At 40.0% G+C, this 24,024-nt stretch overlaps 1 protein-coding gene across 1 annotated transcript; it reads right to left on the minus strand.

Annotated features, from left to right (window-relative positions):
• Positions 1 to 955: 955 nt before the first annotated feature.
• xirp2b (xin actin binding repeat containing 2b) lies at positions 956 to 18,886 on the minus strand. The gene is made up of 9 exons (XM_029530199.1): positions 18,748 to 18,886; positions 15,934 to 16,095; positions 15,245 to 15,373; positions 14,532 to 14,621; positions 14,200 to 14,254; positions 14,009 to 14,097; positions 3,614 to 13,148; positions 2,576 to 2,706; positions 956 to 2,425 (listed from the first exon to the last, which is right to left on the minus strand). Exons 2-8 carry the CDS (start codon positions 15,982 to 15,984, stop codon positions 2,615 to 2,617), a joined length of 10,041 nt encoding a protein of 3,346 aa, XP_029386059.1. The 5' UTR covers positions 15,985 to 16,095; positions 18,748 to 18,886; the 3' UTR covers positions 956 to 2,425; positions 2,576 to 2,614.
• Between the last annotated feature and the right edge of the window lie 5,138 nt (positions 18,887 to 24,024).

Below are 24,024 nucleotides of genomic sequence, written 5' to 3' on the forward strand. Positions count from 1 at the left end.
ACCAATCAGAGCGTAATCCGATAGATCCCCCGACCAATCGGCTCAGAGATGGAAAGTGCGGAGCGCGCTCGGTCAGAAGCAGCAAGTTAGGCTGACCACCGCTGCGAAAGTGTCCTCACAGCAGAGCTCCGGTTTCCCTCCTGCCCTGACCAGCTTCAAAATAACACGTGTGTGTACTGAGCCATTCTTTTGACTAGTTATTTGTAAATCTGCGTGTCCCATTGGTCTTCATGTTCAAGACTCACTGTTTGAGACTGAGCTAAAAAGTCAAAATGAAAAAAGGAAAAAAGTATTACCGTTAAAATAGATTCATTTATATATGTAAAAGAAAAAAGGGAAAGACACAATTTCAACCATAAAACGTATAAATATGTTGAGAGGTAGCGAGCTCTCGGTCCATATACAGTCAGCCACCTATCTGTCCACAGCAAATAAATATGTAGACCATTTATTGTCTTGCGGCTATGAAGGTGGTCAAACTCAGTAAACTGTAATCTCATCTTGTGCATGTCCTCAATAGAGAGCAATAAGAGGATGAGGAGCTACATTTGGTCATAATCTGATTTAACTCTTGCTGTAAAATTTGGATGTCACTTCCTTTCCTCTGCTGCTGTATGACTCGGCCTGGTCCTGAGCTGCCTTTCTTTTCAGGTTTAATTTCCCTCTTCTCTCTCGATCGAAGTGGTTGTCTGGTATACTGTAGGCTACACCTGCAGATACAATGTTGAATCTCCCACAGGGTGAGGATATCTTCTAAAGGAGATTATACTGACTGTGTGAAAGGGATCTGCTGACCTGACCCAGTCTACTTTAGCCAGTGTCTATCAGATACACACAAGACAAGCTCTGGGCAGTACTTCCTCTCTGTGTTTAAAGTGGATGGAGTGGAGACGCAGAGACAGATAGAGTGCTACTCTGATACTAGACAACCATAGACTTTGAAAGAGACAATGAAACAATGAAATTCAACATTTATTGCTCTAAGACCAGCAATAATCTACATGAACCAGCCTGACAGTGTGACAGAATCAGGAAATGTCTTGTACAAAGCAAGGTATAATGGTCTAATCTAAAAAATAAAATCCTTCATTGCAAAATAATTGTTGTTCAAAATCGGATACAAATGTCCAAAACAAACATGGTCATCACCACTTCACGTGTTTATATTATATACTTTTTTAGTAATAAATAAAACAATTCCAAGATGCTTTTAGTAGTCTGCACACCAGGTGCAAAAAAAATAAATAAAAATAAACAGAAAATGTTGGTATGTTGAAAGAATAGAGCCCTGACAAAATCATACAACTGCAGAATAGTACCAGCATGCAGTCGCAAAAAAAAAAGAAAAGAAAAGCAAAAAGTGGACAGTACAACAAACTAATTCATGTTAGAATATAACAAAAGGAGTGAGAGAGAAACTTGACCAAATTACCTTTGCAGATAACAGTTATCTTCAAAGTAGCAGTGGGCTTTGTAAACTTTAGATATTCAGCTGCCACTTTATTCCACAGCTGTAGATTTGTCTTTAAAACCCTGACTTTGTTATCCTGTCAACTTGCTAAATTTAGATTAAAAAATTAAAGTGATGGTTGGTGCAGCTATAAGAGCTAATATTTTCGTTTGTCAAATGTGATCAAACCATGTTGAGTCGATGCTAAAAGAAAATAAATTTATGAAATGGAGTCATTAAAAAATTGCACATGGAGAAAGCCTATCACCTCAACGTACACCACTTCACGTCTAAATCCACTTTCCACACTTTGATCACATCTATCAAAATTTCCATAATCACTATTTCAACTTGCCTCTGCACACCATTTACACTTATGTACAGTCCCCAGCCATTTCCATACTTTTCATCTTTTCTTCTTAATTCACTTACCTTCTTAACTGTCAATCAAACATTTTCTTTCATGTACCTTCAGTATTATTTTTTTCCACCATCCATTTCTGTGTGCTTCGTCTTTGGATTTACAGTACATAACTACGTTGTGTATTTTGTATAAATTGACTTTAAAGGACACTTCTGGGAACAGCCTTTCTGTGGTGGTGCTTGGCTGACTTGGGAGAACTGTCTGGTGGGGGCCACTGTGGCTTAGTTAGTTGAATGTCTTCTTCTATTTTAAAGGCTTTCTTAGGGGGGTCGGCCTGTGGGGGCCAAACTACTGATATTTTGTTACAGTTTGTTTTGCTTTGATCAAACTTTTTTGTGATTTCGTTTTCACTGGTGTGTGTTTTGTCTACCGAACTTATGCTGCTCATTGAATATCTCCATTCAAGTTTCTCATTTGAGGGGAAAGGTCCATCACTTCCTGAGGGAGGATTCTGCCCAAGTCCATTATCATAGTTCCCTGTGGCCTTGAGGAGTTGTTTGTAATGGTGCAGACAATAGAAGTGCCCATGGAGAGAGACATAGTTTCCTAGGCTACAAGAAAAAAGAATAATCTATCATTGAGAGCCACAAGACATACAATATAAATCAGGATAAAGAGAGACAACAACAACAAAAACAAACATACTTAACTTAATAAAACACAAAATTACCCAAATTCTAGATGAGGGCTGTATTGTTTACCTTAATTTATTTCTGCAGTGCTCACAGCAGAAGCAGGACTTATGGTACTTTTTTTTGTCCACTATCAGGGCATCCATCGGATAAGCTCTCCGCCGACAAACTGTGCAAAGCTCCGACTTCGGAACTCGCACCTGTTTGAAAGAGATAAATGCAAATAGTGAGATTTTTCTTTTTCCATTTATTCAACATGAAAAGCATTTTCTTCTTGGCTGTCTCACAATGCAACAATGAGCTGTACCTTTTGTTAAAATTTTTATTACAGTTAATTTTGCTAAAAGAGAACAATGTAATAGAGGTTTGTATTTGAAAGGTTTATGTGACAACCTTATTCACTCATTTAAAGACTGACAGTAGCCAACAGGATGAATGGGCTGTATTAATCCCCTGGACTCTGTTTTATTCAGCCATGCACAAATACACATGCATCTCTCAGCTGGTATTTGATGGTGTTGGCAAACCTTCAGCCAGCAACCCGTACACTCAAACATCCCTCATGCCACATTTATGTTAAGTGTTCGTAAGAGCAATTAACTGATAATTTTATTATTGTAACAAATACAACATGCAAATATTTATATTTATAAAACCGAATTTAATTTAGTTTTAGCAACCCTAACTGATGAACTGTAAAAATCTTGTTTAGGACTCAATTTTTTTTCCATCACTGCAACTGTCAGGTCAGATTTTTGAGTTGTTCAGTGATGTTCGAAAAGTCCCCAACTGCCCTTTGTGTTAAAGTGTAAAAGTAAGCCTTCAAACACTCTAACTAATAGGGTTAGAATAACCACTAAACAGCAGTAAATTAGCATTAATTCATGTTAATATTTACTGCAGATTAAAAAACTGAACAGTTTAGTCTTCATAACTGCTGGCTGAAGACTCCTGTCCTTTTAGTTAGCACCAGCTGCTCTTTTGCAGAAATGCTTAAAAAAACCTGCAGTGATTAGAAATTCACCTGACACACATGTATTTGTTCAAACACCAATCCATAGTCCATGCCATGAGGTCGGCTGTTGTTTCATGCTGTGCAATTGTTACCAGAAGAAACAGTGTTGGTCTGATGCGAGACAAATTGCGACATCGTCTCCTCAGAAATGGTGTAGCCAAGACTTTTGAAAACTGTCTCACTCTCTGTCCATGTTTTGTGGAAATTCCTCAGGAGCTTCTCTGTCGCATCTTCATCATATGTTTGTGTTCTCCCCACCGCTGCAGCTTTTCTTTTGACTGCGTCAGCATAGGAAAAAGGAGCCCGTTGGGCTGAAACACTCTCAAAGTGCTCAGTGACAGATGCCCTTGTTCCAGTGACCTCGTTACCAAACTCATCAACATTTGAGAAATGTTCTGATGTTGATTTGTTTTCAGACAAGGCTGACGGTTCTGCTTGCATGGTTTCTAGTTCATCCTTCTGCATGGTGAGGGGGGTGCTCTGCCGTGAGCGTCCCTTTGTCTCTTGAGGACTTTCCCACTTTGAAAAGTCTGCTGTTGTGTCACTCAGGTTTGACACAGACTCCTCCCGATCCCTTTTCTCCTCTCCAAATGAAGAACTTTGCTCGCCCAGTTCAAAAACATTTTTAATAGCCTGGATGTCAAAAGTTGGCATTCCCTGCTCCCTGATGTCTATTTTCTCTTTGTCACAATCTGTGCTTTCAGCATCATCATGAAGCCATTCAGCAAGTGGGACAAGCTCTTTTCTGATATACTTTTTCTCTTCTGGTGATTCGAATTTGTTTACAAGACTTGACAAGTCTGCCCGGGGAACCTCATCCTTTTCTTTGTTCTTATTTTCCTCCTCACACTCCTCCATGTCTGGGCCCAGTCGTTCAGGGATGGCAATGGGCTGTTTTCGTACATAGGTTTTATTAATTTCAGCCTTTTGTGCCTCTTCAAAGAACTCTCTCTTTTCTTTAACAGATGCAGATGATGGCTCTGAAATACCAGAAGTGTCAACAATATCTGGGTCATTTTGACACAATGCCATATGGGTCTCAGATTTCCTTTGTATTTCATTTGAATTCAAACTCTCTGAAACACGAGCTTCATCTTCTCCTGCATGTGTCTGCTGAGCATCCTCAGAAAAACTGTATTTGGGTTTTTGTGATGCTTGCATCGTCTCTGAAGCCTCCACAACTTGGGACTGGATTTTGATCTGCCGATGGAATGATGGAGGCGATTCCACAATTTCTGATCTCTTCTCTGAGACCTGCTGCGGTGAAAGGAGGGGCGGTGGGGTGACTCCACGTGAGAGCTTGGCTGTTGTGTCTTTGAGTCTTGCCAAATTTTCTGCTCGGTCAAAAGTCGGAGATGGTGTGATTCTGGTGAGGCGTGATGTTGGGGTTTCACACCTGCGTGGCGGTGGTGTGGGAGGGGTGGGGGGCCTGTGCAGCAGGGTAGGTGACGGAGTCACCCTCTGGGGGGAGTCAGTTCTTCGTGTGGATTCAATGGTGATGAACGTTGGCGATGGAGAACGCATCCTCAGGGATGGCGACGGAACCCGAAGGTCGAATGCCTTGCCCAGACTCACCTCATCCTTCCTTTCTTGAGATGTGTTTTTCTTTATTTGGTTGTCAACTTTGGTAGAACCAATACTGATCTTGGATATTCTTGGTGTTGCCCCGCCAGCGACTCCTTTCTCAGAAACTGCTTCGCATTCATCTTTCTCCATCGTCTCATTAAATCCCAGATGCATTAGTTTAGTCTCTGCAAATTCCCTCACAGATGAGAGATTATCTTCATTTTTATGTGCATTGCTTTCCCCAACGGATGCCTCCAGTTCACACTTGCTTTCTGAGCTCGTGAGCCATTCAGGGACCGTATTGATCAGAGTCTTCAAAGATTTAGAATCAGTTTTCTCTGAAACTGTTTGTATTTCTGTGATGTTGGAGATTAGCACTTGAACGTCTGAACGCCTCTGAGATTCCTCTGTCCCCGCTGCTGTGGACGTGACCAGTTGATTTTGTTCTGGGCCCCCCGTCACCATTGGTTCCTCTGTGCTCTGCTCAGTAACTGACACCCCTTTCTTTTTGTGAGATGCCTTGACATGCTTTTGAACTCCTCTTTGTTGCTGGGAACTGTGACGGTCCGTGCCTTCTGTGGTAATAACCTCGCTCTTGACTTCAACATGCTCATTCTTTATACTTTGGTGAATTTGAGAAACTGCAATTGTTTCCTTAGTTTGATGGTGTTTTTCAGACATCAGTATTTTGGTTTCAGTGTTTGTTTCTGCCGAAATATCTTTAGCTTGACCTGCCTGTGCACCTCCTTTAGACTTTTTGGACTTCTTTTTCTTCTTTGTGGGAGTTGGAGTGTCTACTTGGCGATCTGTTATGATTTCAGGAACAGCAGGCACTGAGGCCGTAGCAGGAGAGAGAGTAACTTTCTTAATCTCCTGTTTTAACTCTGTCTTTATTTCTTTAGGGTCACTGAACACTTTTATTTCAGTATTTTCCTTCACTTTCACCTTCACATCCTTTGAACCACTTTGTTTCTCACCCTCACATGAAGTTTTGATCTCTATTTGCTTCTCTTGTTTATTCTTTTTCACCTTTTGGCTTGCTTTACATGTTTTTTCAAATGTGTTGGCAGCTTCTTTTTCTATTTGCATTAGTTTGTCAGAGGCTTTCTCTTGGCTCTTTGTGGTAGAATGATAATTTTTCGCCTTTCTATCACTCTGTGGGGATTTACACTCCCTTATGTTTTTGTCTGGAACTTCTTTTTTGGAGGCGTGATTGACCAATTCGGGTGCTGTATTATGTTTTGTCCTCCTTTCTTCGGACTGCGATATGCTCCAATTTAAATTCTCCTCAACACTGATGGCAGTTTCAGGTTTTTCTATTTGAACAGGGATTTTATCAGTCTCTATTTCTTCTTTCTTTTTCTCTTGAGATTTGTTAGAGCCTTTTGTTTTTTGATTTTTAGAGTCTTTCTTTGTATCAGCAGACACATTTTCTGCCTTTGCAACATCAGTATTTAAGGTCTGGCCTTTGTCAGTCATGACAGATGCAGAGGACAGTTTGGAGGAGAGAGAAACAGTTTCCTGTGTTGTCTGCATGTGTTGTGTGACAGCTGAGACAGATGAAGTCTTTTGAATGGAGACAACCTTCGAGGTGTTATTAGAGGCAGTTAGCAGTTTTGCAGTGGATATGATTGTAGAATCAGAGACCATTGTCTTATGATTGGTGCAAGCATCTCCCTGGGTGGTATTAACAACATGCATGGACAGATCCCTTGGTAGTGAGTCTGAATGAAGATTCTTTTCACTTCTTTGCTGTGTGATCTCTGATGTATTGTTATGTGACTGCTCTATGTCTTTGGTGGAAAGCATTTCAAGAGCAGCAGTGACTGAGTCATGTATGTAAGTAGGGGTTGGAGTGGTTGGGGGCGTGCTTTCCTCCCTCAGCTTTCGATAATTTTCTTCTGCTTTTATTAGAGGAGTGTTAAATTTGCTAGTTTTGCCTCTCATGAAAGGAGGAGGAGAGGATGGAGGGGTCAGTTTAATAGGAGAGACATAAACTTTCCTTAAAGGCTGAGGTGAGTCAGGCACTGGAGGGACTTCAATGGTCTTTGATGTACGTGTCATTGATTTTGACTGGTTTTGACTAATTTCCACCACTTTCTGTGATGTCACTTCCACCTGTCTTGTCTTGTTTAAGTCTACTTTAGGCTCCAGTTTTGGGACCGGATGTAAGGCTGGCCCTTTCACTTTTTTGACCGTCATCTTCTTGGCTTTTGTTGGTGAAGGACCACTTGCCTGTGCTGGCATGCTCTCAAGCTCTTGTTGAGATGGAGGAGGTGGAAGGAAATCTTGCTCACTGGTGAGAAGTGGTGGCGGAGGAGGAAGGTGATCGATGTCAGAATCAACAGAGGGAGGAGGAGGGGGAGGAGTGGGAGGAGGAGGAGGAGGAAGGTCATTGTCTACCACTGGTGGAGGTGGAGGTGGGAGAGGTAAGTCGGGCTCTGGCACTTGTGGTTTCAAGACGTAAACATCTGTTTTCACTTTGGTTTTATTTAGTTTTATCATTCCCTTTGGATTGGAATTGAGATTACGAAACTCTGTCTTTACTGTTTTGATACCGTGGTTTTGGGTAATAGTTTTATGTTGTACCACAGTTGTTGTTTGCTGAGCAGACTTCTCCACAGTACGTGACTTAGTTTCAACAGTTCCAGTTTCATTACAGGAGGCATGATTTTCTTTTGATGTTTCAACTAAATTAGCTGTTTTTAACTTTTGTATGTTCCTCTGTGGATCAACATTTAGGTTTTTAACTGGAGGGCTCTGCTTGACTCGAACTCTCCTGTACGCCCCGTGTCTGACTTTTGGAGTTTCCCGCTGGGCTGTCTCCAAAAGTGATTTAATAGTTCCTTTAACATCACCCTTTATCACTTCTTCTTTCTCCAGCTGGATTTGCTCCTGTGTCTCATATAATGACTTAATTGACATCTTGACATCACCCTTTATATCACCCTCATGGCTTGGGCTCCTCTGCATCTTCGGTGAGGATGGAGGCTCCATGAAGAGCTGAATTGTTCCTCTGACATCTCCCTGCACATCTATTTCCTGCTGACATGTTCTCCTTTCACTGGATGCATCTTGCAGGTTTTGCATTGCTGTGTGAATATCACCCCTCACTATTTCTTCCTTTTCAACTTCCCTCACCGCTTGCTTTGCCAACTCCAAAGATTTTAGTGTGGCCTTTACATCTCCGGCAACTAAATCCTCAACAACAATGTCGGCTTTGGGTGTTGCAGATTTCTCAAGCGATCTCAGAGCCCCTTTGATATTTCCTGATATGATATCCGGCTTCTCCACCTCCTTGCAGCACTTCTGTGCCTTCTCCAGACACTGCAAAGTTTTTGGTATGTTGCCTTTCAGCACTTCCTCTTTCTCCACAATGACTGTCTGATTCACTGATTCAGACAATGAAGTCAAAGCAGCTCTTAAATCCCCTTTGACTATCTCCTCTTTATGGAGTTTCTCCAAGGAAAGAGTTGGCTCGGACATGAAAACTTTAACTGTGTTGTGAACATCACCGGGTACAACGTCGTCCACTGTGCGCTCAATTTGCATTTGATTGCGACTGAGGGTGAGTTTTGTGCCCTTGATGTCACCTCCCACTATCTTGTCTTTTTCTGCTGTTTCAGGGGAAGCCTCCTCAGGTTCTAAATGGAGCTGTTTCAGATAGTCGAGCGCCCCAGATTCAATGCATGTAGAGTAAAAGTTGACATTTCCTTTTTCAATGTCGTCTACCTTTATCCTGACTGACTGCTTGTCCTTGTCTGAGCTGGACAGTCGTTGAAGAGCACTCTTTATGTCTCCTCTTATAATGTCTTCTTTATCCACATTAACACTGTCTTCCTTATTGAGAAGTGAATATATTGTCATCCGTACGTCTCCTTTTTCATCCTCCTGAATGAGTATTCCATGTTTCACTGAAGCATCCCCACTGAAAAGATTGTTTATAGCTTCCTGAATATCGCCCCGTAATATTTCTTCCTTTTCGGTGCTGGCATCGCTTTCCTGGTTGAATAGTTGCTGCACTGTTGAAGTGATATTACCCTTCTCCTCTGAATCTATGACTATCTGTCTCTCATTTCTTTCCTGTCTGTTCAGTAGGTTCATCATAATAGTATGCAGATCTCCCCTGATGACTTCTTCCCGTTGAATCTCTGGAGCCTGCTTATTCATCAGCTGGTATTTAGCCATCCTAACATCACCAATTTCATCAGCTTCAATGAGTATTCCCTTTGACTTGACCATTTTCTGACTATAAAGCTCTTGAAGCGTTCCCTTGACACTCTTTCCCAGGATTTCAGTCCTGTTCATCTTTGTCTCGTTAAAGTCGCCGAAAGGTGTTGTTTCAAAACGCCACGTAGTAGTCTTCACATCTGCTTTGGGAATCTCCTCTTGACAGGTTGATGTGTCTTCATCCTCATCAACCTCTTTAATGTGGTCAAGGGGATTTTCCTCAAAGAGCCAGACTGAATGTTTAACATCTCCTTTTGCAACCTCCTCCTTTTTAACAGTTTCAATCAGATTTTCAGAGCTCATGCTTCTTATTTTATCGATGGACTGTGTTTCGAATCTCCACTTTGCTGTCCTAACGTCACCTTTTTGTATTTCACTCACGTTAACTGTTTTGACAGATTCCTGTGTAAGGGCATTTGACTCAAAGCGATGTTTATTCATCCTAACGTTGCCTCCTTGAATGTCATCAACTGTTTTAATTAAAGCCTTCTTTTCTTCAGCAATCTTATCCAGAGGTTGTGTCTCAAATTTCCACTTAGCAGAGGTGACATCTCCTTTTTGCACATCCTGTTGTGTGACTGATTTGATTATATAAACCTCATCTGTGTCCTTGATAGCATCAAGAGGCTTGGTTTCGAACAACCAACGGGTTCCCACCACATCTCCTCGTGTTACCTCCTCACTGGTGACAGTGGTGACCTCGTGGTAATAGCCCTCTTTGTCCTGAATGGCATAAAGGGGCTGAGTTTCAAACATCATGGTATAATTTCTCACGTCACCTTTCTCGTCTTCATCACGGAAAATTTTTTGCATTTTCATCAGCTCCGTGTCTGTCTCTGAAGACACCTCGTGGATTTTATCCAAGGAGTATGTCTCAAAAATGAAGCGGCCCTTATCGACGTCGCCCCCCTTAACATCATTCACTGTGCGGCTGCTCATACATTCCTCTTGGCTGTCACGTATCGTATCGATGGATTGATTTTCAAAGAGCCATTTGCAGTTTCCCACATTTCCCTTTTGAATGTCCTCAGTCTGAACTCTCTTGAGCTTTTGCATCACTTCCTCAGACGTAGAAGTCATGATATCAGATGTTTGGTTTTCAAAAATATACTTCATCCTCGACACATCTCCAGATGCAATGTCTATCTCAGTGACACACTTGAATGAGTCTGCCTCCTCCCCGGTGAGGTTCTCCAGCTTCTCAGTCTCAAAGAGAAAACAAGCCATTTTCACATCCTTTCCTCTAATGTCATCCTGATTCACTGTGCATGTTTGCAGAATGGTCTCTTCCTCATCATGTATTGTATCAAGGGCTTGTGTCTCAAAGAGCCATGTGCAGGTTTTGACATCTCCTTTATGGATCTCTTCTGATTCACTGTTCCCATTCATTTCCACTCTTTCATACAGCACGTCCATTGGCTTTGTCTCAAAAAGCCACTTGCAAGTTTTCACATCACCCTTCATGATATCATGGGTTGTGTGAGTTTCTACATTTTCTTCATCCTCAATGTTGCTGAAGTACTTGATAGCATCAAGAGGCTGCGTTTCAAACAACCACTTTGCAGTTTTAACATCACCAGATTCTAGTTCTTGTTTGGAAATACCTTTGATAATTTGGTATTCATTCTTGCTTTCATCAAACTGGTCAATCGGTCGGGTTTCAAACATCCACTTGCAGGTTGTGACATCTCCTTTTACTACTTCTTCACGCCGCACTGTTCTCACCTCATGGAAGTGTCCTGAGCTGTCTTGCATGGCATAAAGGGGGGTAGACTCAAACAAGTTTTTATTTGATCTCACGGAGCCAGATTTTGCACCTTCGATCTGAATTTTCTGAGATTCATCCATCCTGTTTATATCTGTGCTCTCAAAGATTTGTTTGTAGTTTGAGACATCCACTTTATCGATTTCTTCCAGGTCAATTGTTCTAACAACTTCCTTCTTTTCCTCTCTAATCTGTTCCAGGGGTTGGCTCTCAAAGCGCCATTTCTGATGTCTAACATCACCCTTTTCCTCACTAAGTGCTACTGTTTTTTTCAGTTTGCCCACCTCTGCAAGCTCTTTCAGCTCCTCAGTTGGAATTGTTTCAAAATAATTTCTGGCTGATTTCACATCACCCGCAACAATTTCATCTTTAGTCAGTGGCCGCGTATTTGAATAATCTTTTAAAGTATCCATTGGCTGTGTCTCAAATACCCAGCAATTCTTGCGAACATCTGCTCTGCAGCTTGAACCATCCTCTTGTGTGAGGTCTTCCTCAATGTTAACAGTTCGTGTCACCTCTTTCTTTTCCTCTCTTATGTGCTCTAGAGGTTGACTCTCAAAACGCCACTTCTGGTGTCTCACATCTCCTTTCATTTCTTCATTTATTTTTGCCTTTTTAAGTTTTCCAACCTCAGGGCAGTTTTTTCTTGCTATTTCAGGGCTGTTTTCAAAAAAGTGCCTTGCAGATCTAACGTTGCCTCCGATTATTTCTTCAATAGACTGAGTTCTGGCATTGGAGTCATCTTTAAGAGAATCCATTGGCTGCGTTTCAAATGCTAAGCAGTGCTTGCGCACGTCTGCTCTGATGATCTCTTTCTTCTCCATATGTGAGCTTTCCCACTCATCAAGAGAATTCAATGTCTTTATCTCAAACAACCACCTGCCCCAGTCTCCTTTTTCACTGTCTTCCATGGAAAGGCTGCACAAAAGTTTCAAAGCTGTAGGTTCTCTGATTGTCAAGTCCAGTGGCTGGGTATCGAAAAGCCAACGTGAGGCGACTGAGTTTTCCAGTTCAGTTTCAATTTTGCGGACAGACTTAATCTCCAGCATTTGGCTTGATTGTCCCATGATGATGCACTGAAACTGAGTGTCAAAAGTGCTTGTTACAGTTTTCACGTCTCCATTTATTTCCTCTAGTACTCCCCTGAGACTCAGCAGGCGAGTCTCATCAACGGTCTCAGTGTGTCCAAGCAATTCCATATACTTATTGTCAATCATGTAAATGGTAGCATTTCCATCCTCTTCTGTGAACACAACCTCTTTGGTTAAATCTTCCTCCATATGCATTTTATTTAGACTGTCCATAGTTTGAGTTTCAAACAACCACGCTGCAGCACGGACATCTCCTTTGTTGAATTTGTTCTTATATTCTACTGAGTGGGTGTCTTGTGAGCCGTCCATCGTCTTGGTCTCAAACATCCAAGCTGTGCGTCTCACATCTTTTCCAACAATTATTTCCTGCTGAGTTATTTTCTTGTTGTTGTAATCCTCATCAGGCGTTTCATCTTTGATGGTGTCCAGTGGCTTGTTTTCAAACATCCAACGCATTGCTTGCACCTCCCCTGGGAGAATCTCTTCCCACTCGCCATATTCTTCTTCATTGAACTCATCAGGACTACCGTCGTCCTCGTACATGTGCCCCTGTCTCTCTGAGTGGCTGTTCTCAGTTTCGTAGGTATCACTGTAGTACTCTTTCTCAATATTCTTGCGGACCTCAGGATGAATGTGCTTGTAAAGACGTTTCAGCTCATTCATGCTCCTCTGCTTGAAGAATGCGTCTCTGGTGATCGGCTGTTTGGGAGGGTTCGGTGTTTCCGGAGGCTCAGGTGAGTAATGGCCCACTGGAATATTTTCACTGTCTGATGGGATTTGTAGTAAATTTGGTGGGGGGGGTGGAAGATAGTCAGGATCCTCAGCCAGTGGGGGTGGAAAGTCCTCAAAATCCATCTCTGCAGCTGTTGTGACTTCTGTTGCTTCAATAGTTGGGGCCTCAGAGATCTCACTAGTCACTGTGTTGTTTTGTGCCACATTTGAGGACCACTTAGACCGATTGATGTCACGTCCAATCTTTTTAAGGAACAAAATGATATTTATGGATAAATAACTATAACTCCAACACATAGCTCTGTGGCAGTTATATATGCATTGCACTTCACCTTTTTGTAACCTTTTCGTAGGCCACTGTAAGGTTTAAGAATTAGATCATGAATAATATACAGCTGTCAGCCCAGGGTTAATGGTGCCATGTAAAGATGTTTCTTTTTTTGTTATGCGTCTTACAGTTATGAACAAATAAATCAGGAGAATGAGCTTTGATACTTGAAAACACGAGAACAAACTGTTCTTACATTTTCCAGGGTGGGAATAGTGAAATCACCTTTCCCACCGTGGAATCCATTTTGATTTCACACATTAGTTTGGAAATAATGGAGATCAGTGTGATCTAATGTTACTATCTGTTATTTGGTAGCATTGATCAACCTTAATGTGTACATTTTACAGAGCTGTATTAAGTGAAACTGGAAATACAGCTGCTTCACATTTATAACGTTATATGCAAAAGACAGGTAGGCTTTCATTGTGAAGTTGGCACAGAAAATGAAAGGCACATATTTCATTAAATGTCACTCTTCTGCCTTTTTGGATAGATCAGTTTAAAATATTACAGGAAGCAATAGAATAATAAAGAGCAGCCAGTAAGCTTTTAGATGAAGAGCTGCAAGCAACAGTTTGGCTGAACCATGAAATCAAATCATAATTACAATTATTTTGCCATTGCCTTACTTGGCTGTAAACAAAATGGACTTGAACTTTTGTGAATATTTTGAATTAGAGTCAATACAGTCTCAAATACCACAGAAGAAATGTCCTTACCCTTCATCTATTTCAGTTCCTTTGCCTAATTCAAGTAAAATGGAATTGCATACCTTTACAGGTTTGTGCAGAGCCGCTTCTTCTATTGATCTTTCAAAGCGATCCCTCAGTTCTTTTGTTGTGTATCTGGGAAACTCCTCCTCTGTAAGCCAGTGAAGACATATGTATAAAAGGGGGTCTTAAATGAGTTATGTGATGACTATGTATAAGGCAGAAAAATAAAAATGTCTAAACAACATCCTACCTTCATTTTGATGGTTTTCGTAGCCAGATGCCAGGTTACTGCTGTTGCATGACACCTGTGTGTATTTAAAGCACGGCAGTAAAAAAAAAATGGATGAAACATAACTCTACATGGACAAATTGAGCAATACTCTTTGAGCTCTGCACTTTTTCTCATTGATTGTAATAATTTTTATCTTGACTTAACTATCAAAGACTTAAATGAACACTAATTACACAAATGTGATTGAATGCAATCAGTAACAGTTTTTACTCAACAGTCAATTAAAGTGTTCATGTCATTAGCAAAGCTTGTCTGCCTGCAGAACTACTTTGACGGGAGCTGCTCACTACCATTGTTTCTTGGTTGAAGCTCAGCTGCTGAGTGCCTGGGACGCCCTGCCTGCTGCTGCTCAACTCTGTCACATCTGAGTCAGACATTTCCTGTGAAGATGAAGACACCGGTTGTCAACACAGTGAATGTGCGCTTGCCACAGAGGCAGACACTCGCACAAATTACTCTCTCTCTTTCATTTCACCACACCTCCCTTCCCTCACCTCATCATATCCTTGGATGAGACTTTACTCCACCAGCCAGAGCTTCATAGCACCCACACACCGGAGTGCCATGCAGAGAAGTGTTAGACCAGATTGCTCAATGCGGTTTAAAGAATGAATCACACATGGGGGCAAAATGCCGAAAAATTTTGTTCACACACATTGTACCATCGCACAAAAGAATTAGCTATTAATTGAGTTATATTAGTTCTAATGGAGCTAAAATATTAGTTTTATACATGCACACTGGGAATTTTCAGGAACGCTTTTAAGAAATCTGTTACTTAATGTAAACCTTGCTCTGTTATTGGTGCAATTAGATATGCGGAGGCTCAGTGCAAATATCCTAAAAGATAAATGTTTTACCAGCAAAGCTTCTCATGCAGTGATAGAACAGAAATGAGCTGAGAAACCAAGAGAATGACAAATGCCGTTTAACCACAGTCATCGCTTTCATCCACTTATTATTAGTCTGATGGCTGAAGATACACACTGTCAAATATGTGTACCTGCACAGTTCTTTGGTGAAAACTGAACTGGATTGCATTATGTGATGTTGCTGTTTCTTGAGCCTGAAATTGTTTCCTCACACTGGCAATTCCCCCTGGCAGGGAAAAGACCTCCGACTCCTCCATGACCTAATGAAGCAGGAAATAACATTAACTGCCTCTCACTCTGACATGTCTGACATGAAATCGAATGGTTACGTCATTGGACTTTTCTGTGTGGCATGCATGCAGCACAGGCTGCTTTATGTAGTTTGTTTTCTCTCTCTCTTTCTCTGTGGACACACAAACCCAACATCACATAATATTCCACTTTATGTCAGTATCAAAATGAGATAGGGAATTGTAAAAACTCTGAAAGTAAAGCCAACAATATTTTATGTTTTCTGCCGCCTCCTCTATACTCTGAGGGTAGACTCATGTTTCTTCTCTATTTATATGTGTGTATGCATAAGACTGCTGACCCCTTTTCCCAGCTGCAAACCTGTCATCACCTCCACTAATATCTGCATGATAACAGCAACAATAATGGTGAAAATACCATCTCAGTTCAGCTCAGCTGGCAAATAAACCATTGCTTCTAATTACACACATTCTATTCAGAGCAGGCGGCTCTGACAGGTTCTCTAAAGAAATAATACAATAGTAATATTTTTTTTTTTCTTTGAAATGTCCATGCATGAACTAAGTACCCTGCTGGGGATGGAGTTGTCCGCTCGCGTGGAGACAGCTGCCTGGTACATGGCCTCACGGTTAGTCAGTGGGATGACCTCTGAGTCCACAGAGTGAATCCGGTTCCTCTGGTTTAAAGCTTTCAGGAAGTCCTGCCCTGGTTAAACCTGCACTGCCAGCAGCTGCAGCACAAAAAGCCAGTAAACTGTCAAACCATTATTCACTGGTAGCACTCAAGAATTTAATGGTGTAAACAGGTGCAATGAAAGCACTGTTAAGGGCGTCAGAATCCTTGACAGCATTTTATTTTTATTACCTGTTTATATTAAAATATAATGCAGTTTGTGTCTGAGTATTGCAATTAATTTTGACGATATGGTGACTAAGCTGCAGAGGTTTCTTAAACTCTGGCATAGAAAATAGCTTTTTATTCAAGAATTTTTCAATTTTCAAATCTTATTTGTTACATGTCTCCGGTTTGTAAATGTTGACAAAAGCTACAAAAGGTCAGTTATCCTTTCAAGGTCCCAACATAATGCAGGCAGTGCTCTTCTGAGAGATGATTTTATACTCCACAGGGACATTATTTGAATCAATTATACACCTGGCTCCAGAAATTCATGGCATTACAGGATATGCAAGGTTATTAAATATGGCTTTATTGCTTTATAGCTGACTGATTGGTGTAAGTTAGGACAACAACCTGAACTGGCCAAACCCACAGTTTTGGAAAACAGAGCCATGCGCACATCTGCAATACATCTGTGTAACCAGGCACAATGTACATTCAGGACTTCCATAATTTGGTGATTTCACAATGACGCAGCACCTGAGAATTCCCCTGGCACAACTCACCCAGTTTGCTCCTTTTTTATTTTAACAAAACAACAACAAGTAGCCTTTTCATTGTTAGCAAAGTACAAGCCCAGCCAACCCCAGGTCAGCCAGGCAAACAGAAAGGAGATGGGGAGCTCATCATAAAATGCTATTTTCTTGGTATAATACAAAAGGAAGTGTGAATGAGATGTTAAACTATATTGAGATAGCTTGCAAAGCTTATAATAAAACTTCAGATAAAAGCCAGAATTTCCAATAAAGATGGAATCAGATTCATGTGGGTCTGAATTTTGATCTGCATTTCCATTTCAGACATAATTAGACTGGAATTTATGTCTTGGATGGCAAAAAAAGAGAGTCCTGAACTGAAAGCCCATTATCGTTAACTTTACATGTTTTAATGTGCTGCAAAACATCAACAGTGATAATAAACTCTCCCAGCAGCCACACAAATGGCAGGTTTCTGCTGAAACAACAATTTTGTCAAAAACCATGGTTGTGAATTTATTCACACATCAGTTTTTGTGCATCTGAATGTCCTGATGCAAGTAACACAATAAAATATGAATACAGACTGGTGTTTGAAATTTCTTTTAAAGCATCAACATTTTCTTGAGGTCATTCACTCCTCTGACGAGTAACAGCTCTGCAGGAAAAACATCATCCCTGCTCTGCCCTGTGGTGAATTAACCTCATCAGAAACTGTTTGTATATTCACCATATAATGATGATGTTAGCCAAAGGTATCAGACTGCTGGCATGAGGCAGTATTTTACATCTATAATATTTTTTTCTTTTTGCTAGCAGAGGGACAGAAAACTCTGAATGAGTGAAACACAAACTCTAAAGATGAAAGCATCAAATTTTTTTAAATACCTTCCTTGACTGAGATAGCTGAAACTGATAGGATATTCAAAAGTAAAACTAAAAGATAGTTGTCTTATAATGCTGCTTAAATATCATGGCAAAAGCAGGCTTGTTTTCTTTATACCAATTATTGGTGCACTGCACCAGTGACAGCAGCATTTCAGGAGTATACTTCTTTATGTCTCCTCCTGGAAAGTTTTTGATTCATAGCTCATCTATTTTAGCCTTAGAGGAATGGTGGGTGTGTTTATGTGAATAAATCAGATCTCAAAGGACAGACAGATAAAACAGTGTAACACAATTTAGTTACTTATTTTGTTTCGTTAATTTTAATTTCAGCAGTGAAATTGTAATCTGTGGAAAACTCAAGCTCAACTTCAGCTCTTGAGAGGAGACACTCATTTGTGCCAAGTCTGTAAATTATTGTGGTTAGAACTAAAATTTGTGTCTGAGGCTATCTCAAGACATGTCAACTTGGGTTGAGAGCTCAAATAACAAGAAAGTGAAGTAATCTAGGCGCCATGTACCTGCAAAAATAAATCAAGCCTATTTTAAACTTAACCATGAAGGGTAGTGTTTCTCAGTGAAATAAAGGAGGAAAGCTGTGAGGTCGAGGCCGTTCTTTCCTAAGGCTCTTTAGATATCCTACATTGGTAGCACTCTGTTTATTTGTAATTAATTCTAAGTATTCCTTATTTTATGGCTTTCTTGACATCATGTGTGTAAAGCAAAATAACACCTAGAGGTAACTGGCCTTGGCACAAACAAAAAAAGCTCCATCTACTTGATATTAGTTAATGGAATAAATCTAAACTCTCCTCAAGCCTAAATTTCTGTAATTCTATGTTACAGTCACATTTTGCTTTCCTTGTGTACTGGCACAATATTTATTGCTTTTTCCTGTAATTTGTTCGTGGAATTGTACTCTGTACAGGGACAATATTAAAGGAATTTAATATACAGTCAAGATTTCATTACAGTTCAGTTTTAGTTTTATCTACGGATGTCAAAATAAATTTTCAAATGTATCTAAAGCAGAAATATGTTTTATAAGACAAAATCACTTCTTCTTTTTTTTTTAATCCAGCATTCGACTCAATATAATCACCACTGAATTACTTGTTACCTACCAGGATAGAGTGAATTGGAAAAAAATTTGAACTCAGCAGATAGAATCCCACACAAAGGCCACTGCACCCCCGGCCTGCCGGGTCTTTCCGAACCAAAACCAAATCCCAGGCAATGTTGGAGACCAGCTCCAGTACTAAGTGTCCATCTCTGTCCAACGAGCAGGCAATGACAGCTGATTTTATTTTAGACCCTCCGCCCACTTGCAAAAGATGGGCCTGGGGTGTGTTTTTTTTAGAGATTGGGGCCCCTCTGTCTCCTGTGTCAAGTCCCCAGAAAATGTATATGGAAATACTTCCTGTGATTCCACTGCAGACTCTTGTGTACTAATAAATCAGGTCACCCCAGTTTCATCATCACAACCTCCATCAAAGTGCACTGCATTCTCCAGCAGCTGTTACCGTTTGTCATGGCGAGCCAAATTATGCGCATACAAATCCTCAAGAAATACTCTGAGAAACTCACATTATTCAGTACTTCTGTTGATCCCAAGGCACTGCAAAGTGGATGCCAGATGGGGGCCAACTGAAATGACACTAAAGAGTGGTGAAATGCATTTGGCCATGTTTGGTGCTTTGCGTGTGATATGAAATGAGGTCAGTGATGTAATGCTATTTGTCAAAGAGAAGGAGGGTGAAGGGGGGTGTAAATATGATAAGAGACACCTCTGATTGGGGACGAGCTTCCAGGATCATCTACAGTGGCGCCGGACTGACTCTGGTATCCTGTGGAAGCTGGGCAAGTTTTTGGAGACCAGACATGCCAGCCAGAGATCTACACAACCCTGTTTATCTCCACTATGTGTTACTCACACCTGTATTTACAAAGACCAACCTTGCTTTCCTTTTTTTTTTTTTAAAGAGACAGTCCCTGATCCCACAAACCACAGCAAACAGAAAGGCAAATGATTCTGCTAACCTGATTATTTAAAACATAGATTCATTCTATTTGGTATTTATTCAGATATTTTTGTATAATTATGTATTCTACTCTTAATGAAAGTTAGTTATTTTATGTCAAACAGTAAGAAGAAAGATTATATGTATAAAATTTGATATATCGTATTTAGTATCGTATTTCAAGATCTCATGTTTATTTTGTGATTAGCAGGGCTCTTTATTCAGCTTGAAGTTGGCCTTTTGTGATCTAGAGCAAAATTAAATCACACTGTAATGGGCAAAAGGAAAGAAAAGATATTAACCCTCTTTCTCTCCCCCTCTCTCTCTCGCTTTTGTCATCACACATACAAATGAACACACACACACACACAGGTTTACTACAGTAGGTATATTCTTGGGAAGTCATCCTAGACGTAATGCATTTCCTGGCCCATTACTGAAGCCTTACGCATCACAGCTAAATGCCAAACCCTGACTATAACCTGAATGACAAAATCAAACCGCCACATGAACTTGTGGGGGTCAGCATCGTGATCAGTGCACCTGGACTAGATCTCCCAAGTTAAATGTGCTCTCAGTTTTTTGGCCACTTGATACTTGGTGCCAAGGAGGAATATTAACCTTAATATTTTAGTGACAGCTTCCTCCAAACAGTCTTTGGCTGGAGAAAAGCCCATCTCTTTTAAGACTGCTTTCAGAATAAATAGGGAAATCAGTTTTATACTGTGCAGAAGACTATAAAAGCCTGTACAGGTCCTCGGATTTAGATAACTTATAGTGGTGGAAGCAAAGAAAACTGAAATATCTGGGCAAATTATGATTTTTTTTAATTTGACTAAATCTCATTAAATGCAAATGCAACAATGAATTTGTCTTACTGCAGTTATTTTGAATCCTGTGTGTGCCAAGTCAAGTGAAAAGTGGGTATGTCCCTGTGGCACACCTATTGGACCTCAATAGTCCGAATCACCCCACATTTAAAAAAGGGATCAGTATGTCCAGGACACATGCATGGATCTGCAATACTACTATACCTGTCACTTACAAAGCATAACAGGAGCTGAGGATTGAACCACTGACCTTTGATTATTTGGTGACTATCTCCTGAATCTTTGTACAAGCTGGCACTTGACTCATGCAAGCTGTTGCTGTAAATATCTGTGGGTTCTTTGTCATAGTGCTGATTAAAGAGGGAAGCCCAGAAAAGACCCTGAGCTATTCACAATACAACTTTTAATTCAATTTAAACAGAGGAGATATCACATTCACAGTAGTTGACGGACATTTCTGCCTTACTGTATGTACCCTGGCTCTTTATAATAGAAATAATCGCAAGAGTACAATGAAATGATATGATAACTGTATAATGGTGCTATTTGCAAACTCACAGCTATGAACTTGGTGTCATATAATAGTTGCTAAAGTATCACTGTAATGAAATCTGCTTTAAGCAGCATTTTCCTGAACAGTTCAATCTGAACTGAATTTTTCACATTTAAATACACATTTCTTTAAATATAATGGAAGCTGCTCAGTAACAGATCAGTCCCAAATTCACTATATTAATTCCTATCCAAAAAAAAAAAAAAAAAAAAAAAAAAAAAAAACAGCAACTTGCTGGATGTATCCCATTATTTATTTTCTCTCTACTACAATGCTTCTGACATTTGCATCGATTTTAACTCTTTCGTGTGGTTGCTTAGGTAACTTGAGTAGAAAACATCTTATGGTTTTGTGTGAACAGTGTTTTCATTTCAGTCGCCTGCCCAGAAGCGGCTTGCTGTAGCTCACACCAGTGAGCACTGCATGCGGACCACAGGCAGATAGCACCATGGGATGCATGATAATGAGCCATATCTCCACCAGATGCCATTAGAAGTGAGGCTATGAATCACAAGGGTTCTTGAATTCAAACACTTGCAAAAGGAAAATCTTTTTATTTTGGGGCAGATGTTGTTATTTCTTTATACTTAAACTAAATTCATATTTAGAACAATGAAAAAGAAACCTAGGAGTATTAACTATTGCTACTATGTAGTACAGATGTGAAGACTACTCCTGTTTTTCTTGTGAAATGAAGAAAGCATTACCAACATACCCAACGGGCCAAACAGATGATGTCAACTCATGAGTTGTCAGTGAAATTGTGTATTTTCGAAAGAGGTACAAGGCAACTCCAGTTCGTCTGTACACTCAGGCACGATAGAGATCAGCGGCAGCTTCTCTGCTCTGTGCTCTGTTATAGACTTTGTGCCTTTGATCCCAGTCCACCTGGTAGTACAGCTGAAGGAAACCGCACAATTGGCCAGCAAATCACAAATATGAATCTCTAAAATCTCGACCAGGTATGAAATATGAATTGTTTGGGAAGCTTTTTATTTTTTTTTTAAAAGCAAACTCCCCTGTCAAATAAGAGTGTGATTTTAGGCCCAAAGATAATATAATTCAGTGCTGTCTGACGTTTTGTTGAATGGTAAGAACTCTCTTACGACAAAGAAAGGAAGGCAGTTATGTGTAAGGGGAAATTTATGTTTCTACCAGGAAAGCCATTATTTTTACAAGCCAGGTCTCGTGTGATCTATAGAAAACATTACAAGATCAAAAATATATTACACACATATTTTACCCACATTAACCATTAAGACAATGTCAGTCCCTTCTATTTAACCTTAGAGACTCAATGAATGAAGAACTAAAAACAACATGTATTTAACAACATTTTACTTCATAATCCCACTCAACGAATAAGCAAGACTGAGCACAACAGTGCTATCCTTACACTGACAGCAAAGTTAACATGTTCGCAATGACAAAGTCAACATCCTGATATTTATTATGTTACCATCTGTGTTAGCATTTAATATTTGCAAATTAGCAATCATTGCCAAAACTGGTGGAAATGTGATTATTTTTTTTAGCATTTAGCCACAAATGTGACAATGGAGTTAGAGGAAACATGAACAGACCCCTCCATTAATTACATTTTATGCAATGAGAGTTTTCACTCAAAACCACTAACATCAACCCGAAGTCACTCTGGAGGACCACCAACATTTTGGATTTAGTAGTTTATTTTCATAGTGTAACATGCTGTTTGTGCAACAAATTAAAGGTTTCAAAAATTAAAATCAGCATTATGCAGCGAATAAGCTACAGCTGCTGCTATCTTCAATCACTGATTGATTTTTTTTTTTTTTTTTACTGTGCCATGTCTGTTAAAATCAACAAATTCAAGCAATGCATTACAAACGGCAGATTGGATGCTTTGGTTTACTGATGATATTACTACACATTTACAATGAATGCATTAAAGACTGTGAATAAATTAAATCTCCTTAATCAGCAATTGGTTCAAAAACCTTTTTTTTTTTAATAAACAAGAATAAAACCATCTTTTTACTGCAAGTGGTCTGAAAACCAGAGAAGGGTTCTTATCTGTGAGACAACTCTGGACAGTTACTTCTAATGCCTGCAGCTTTTTCACTCATACAGAGTTACATGCAGTACAAGTATAATGTTATGTGTGGTAATGTTTTCTCACCTGGATTTTTAGCAAAACAGAAAAAAACAAAACAATCCTGGAAGAAAGTCATCCTCACATCTATTGGCACAGTAGTAATGACACAGTCATGGGAGAATAGCATAGTTCATTATATGCATACTTTTTTATCTCTATATATGTAAATGCTCTCGAGGGGGAACAGAAAGATGACGATGAGGATATACCGCTTAGCTGCTAATCAGCACCCCAGGGCACAAAAATGCCTCTCCTTTGGTTTTTTTTAATTGTTTTCAAATTAAATAAGTCCCTGGGGGTGTTTCTCCTGCTGTTTCTTTTGAAAATGAGGTAAGTCTGAAATTGATATAGAAGCTCACCTTCTTATGCAAAATATCAAACCTCACTTCAAATCACCTAACAGGCTGAAATATGAATTCATGGTAAATGGACATCTGACAGACAAGAAACAAAACTGCAGAGATTCTCTTGAGGCTTCCTCCGCTGGATTAAAATATGTATTTCTGAAATGTCTTCAAAATGTCTGTGATCATACTGAAATAAATCACATGCCATATCCCCACCACTGCGCACAAGAAATAATATGATGTTGTTGCTTGGGGCGTGAGTAGAGACAGTCTTTGCAAACTGTCATGCCAACAATCCTATTTTTGACATTTTAGCATTTCTGTGCACAGATTAGATGTTCACTTTAGACTTGAGGTTGTTTAGAGTATTTAGATGGCAGTTAAGTGTCACAGACCCTAAGTTTGTCCCTGATATATTTAGTGTGGTGTTGGGTCACTGGGTGCCATAGAAAGATAGTTTCCACCATGATCTTACTAAAAACACAGACACACATTCACATCCACACCCACACTCCC

This window comes from Echeneis naucrates, chromosome 21, assembly GCF_900963305.1.
Source record: "Echeneis naucrates chromosome 21, fEcheNa1.1, whole genome shotgun sequence".
Classification (NCBI taxonomy): Eukaryota; Metazoa; Chordata; class Actinopteri; order Carangiformes; family Echeneidae; genus Echeneis; species Echeneis naucrates.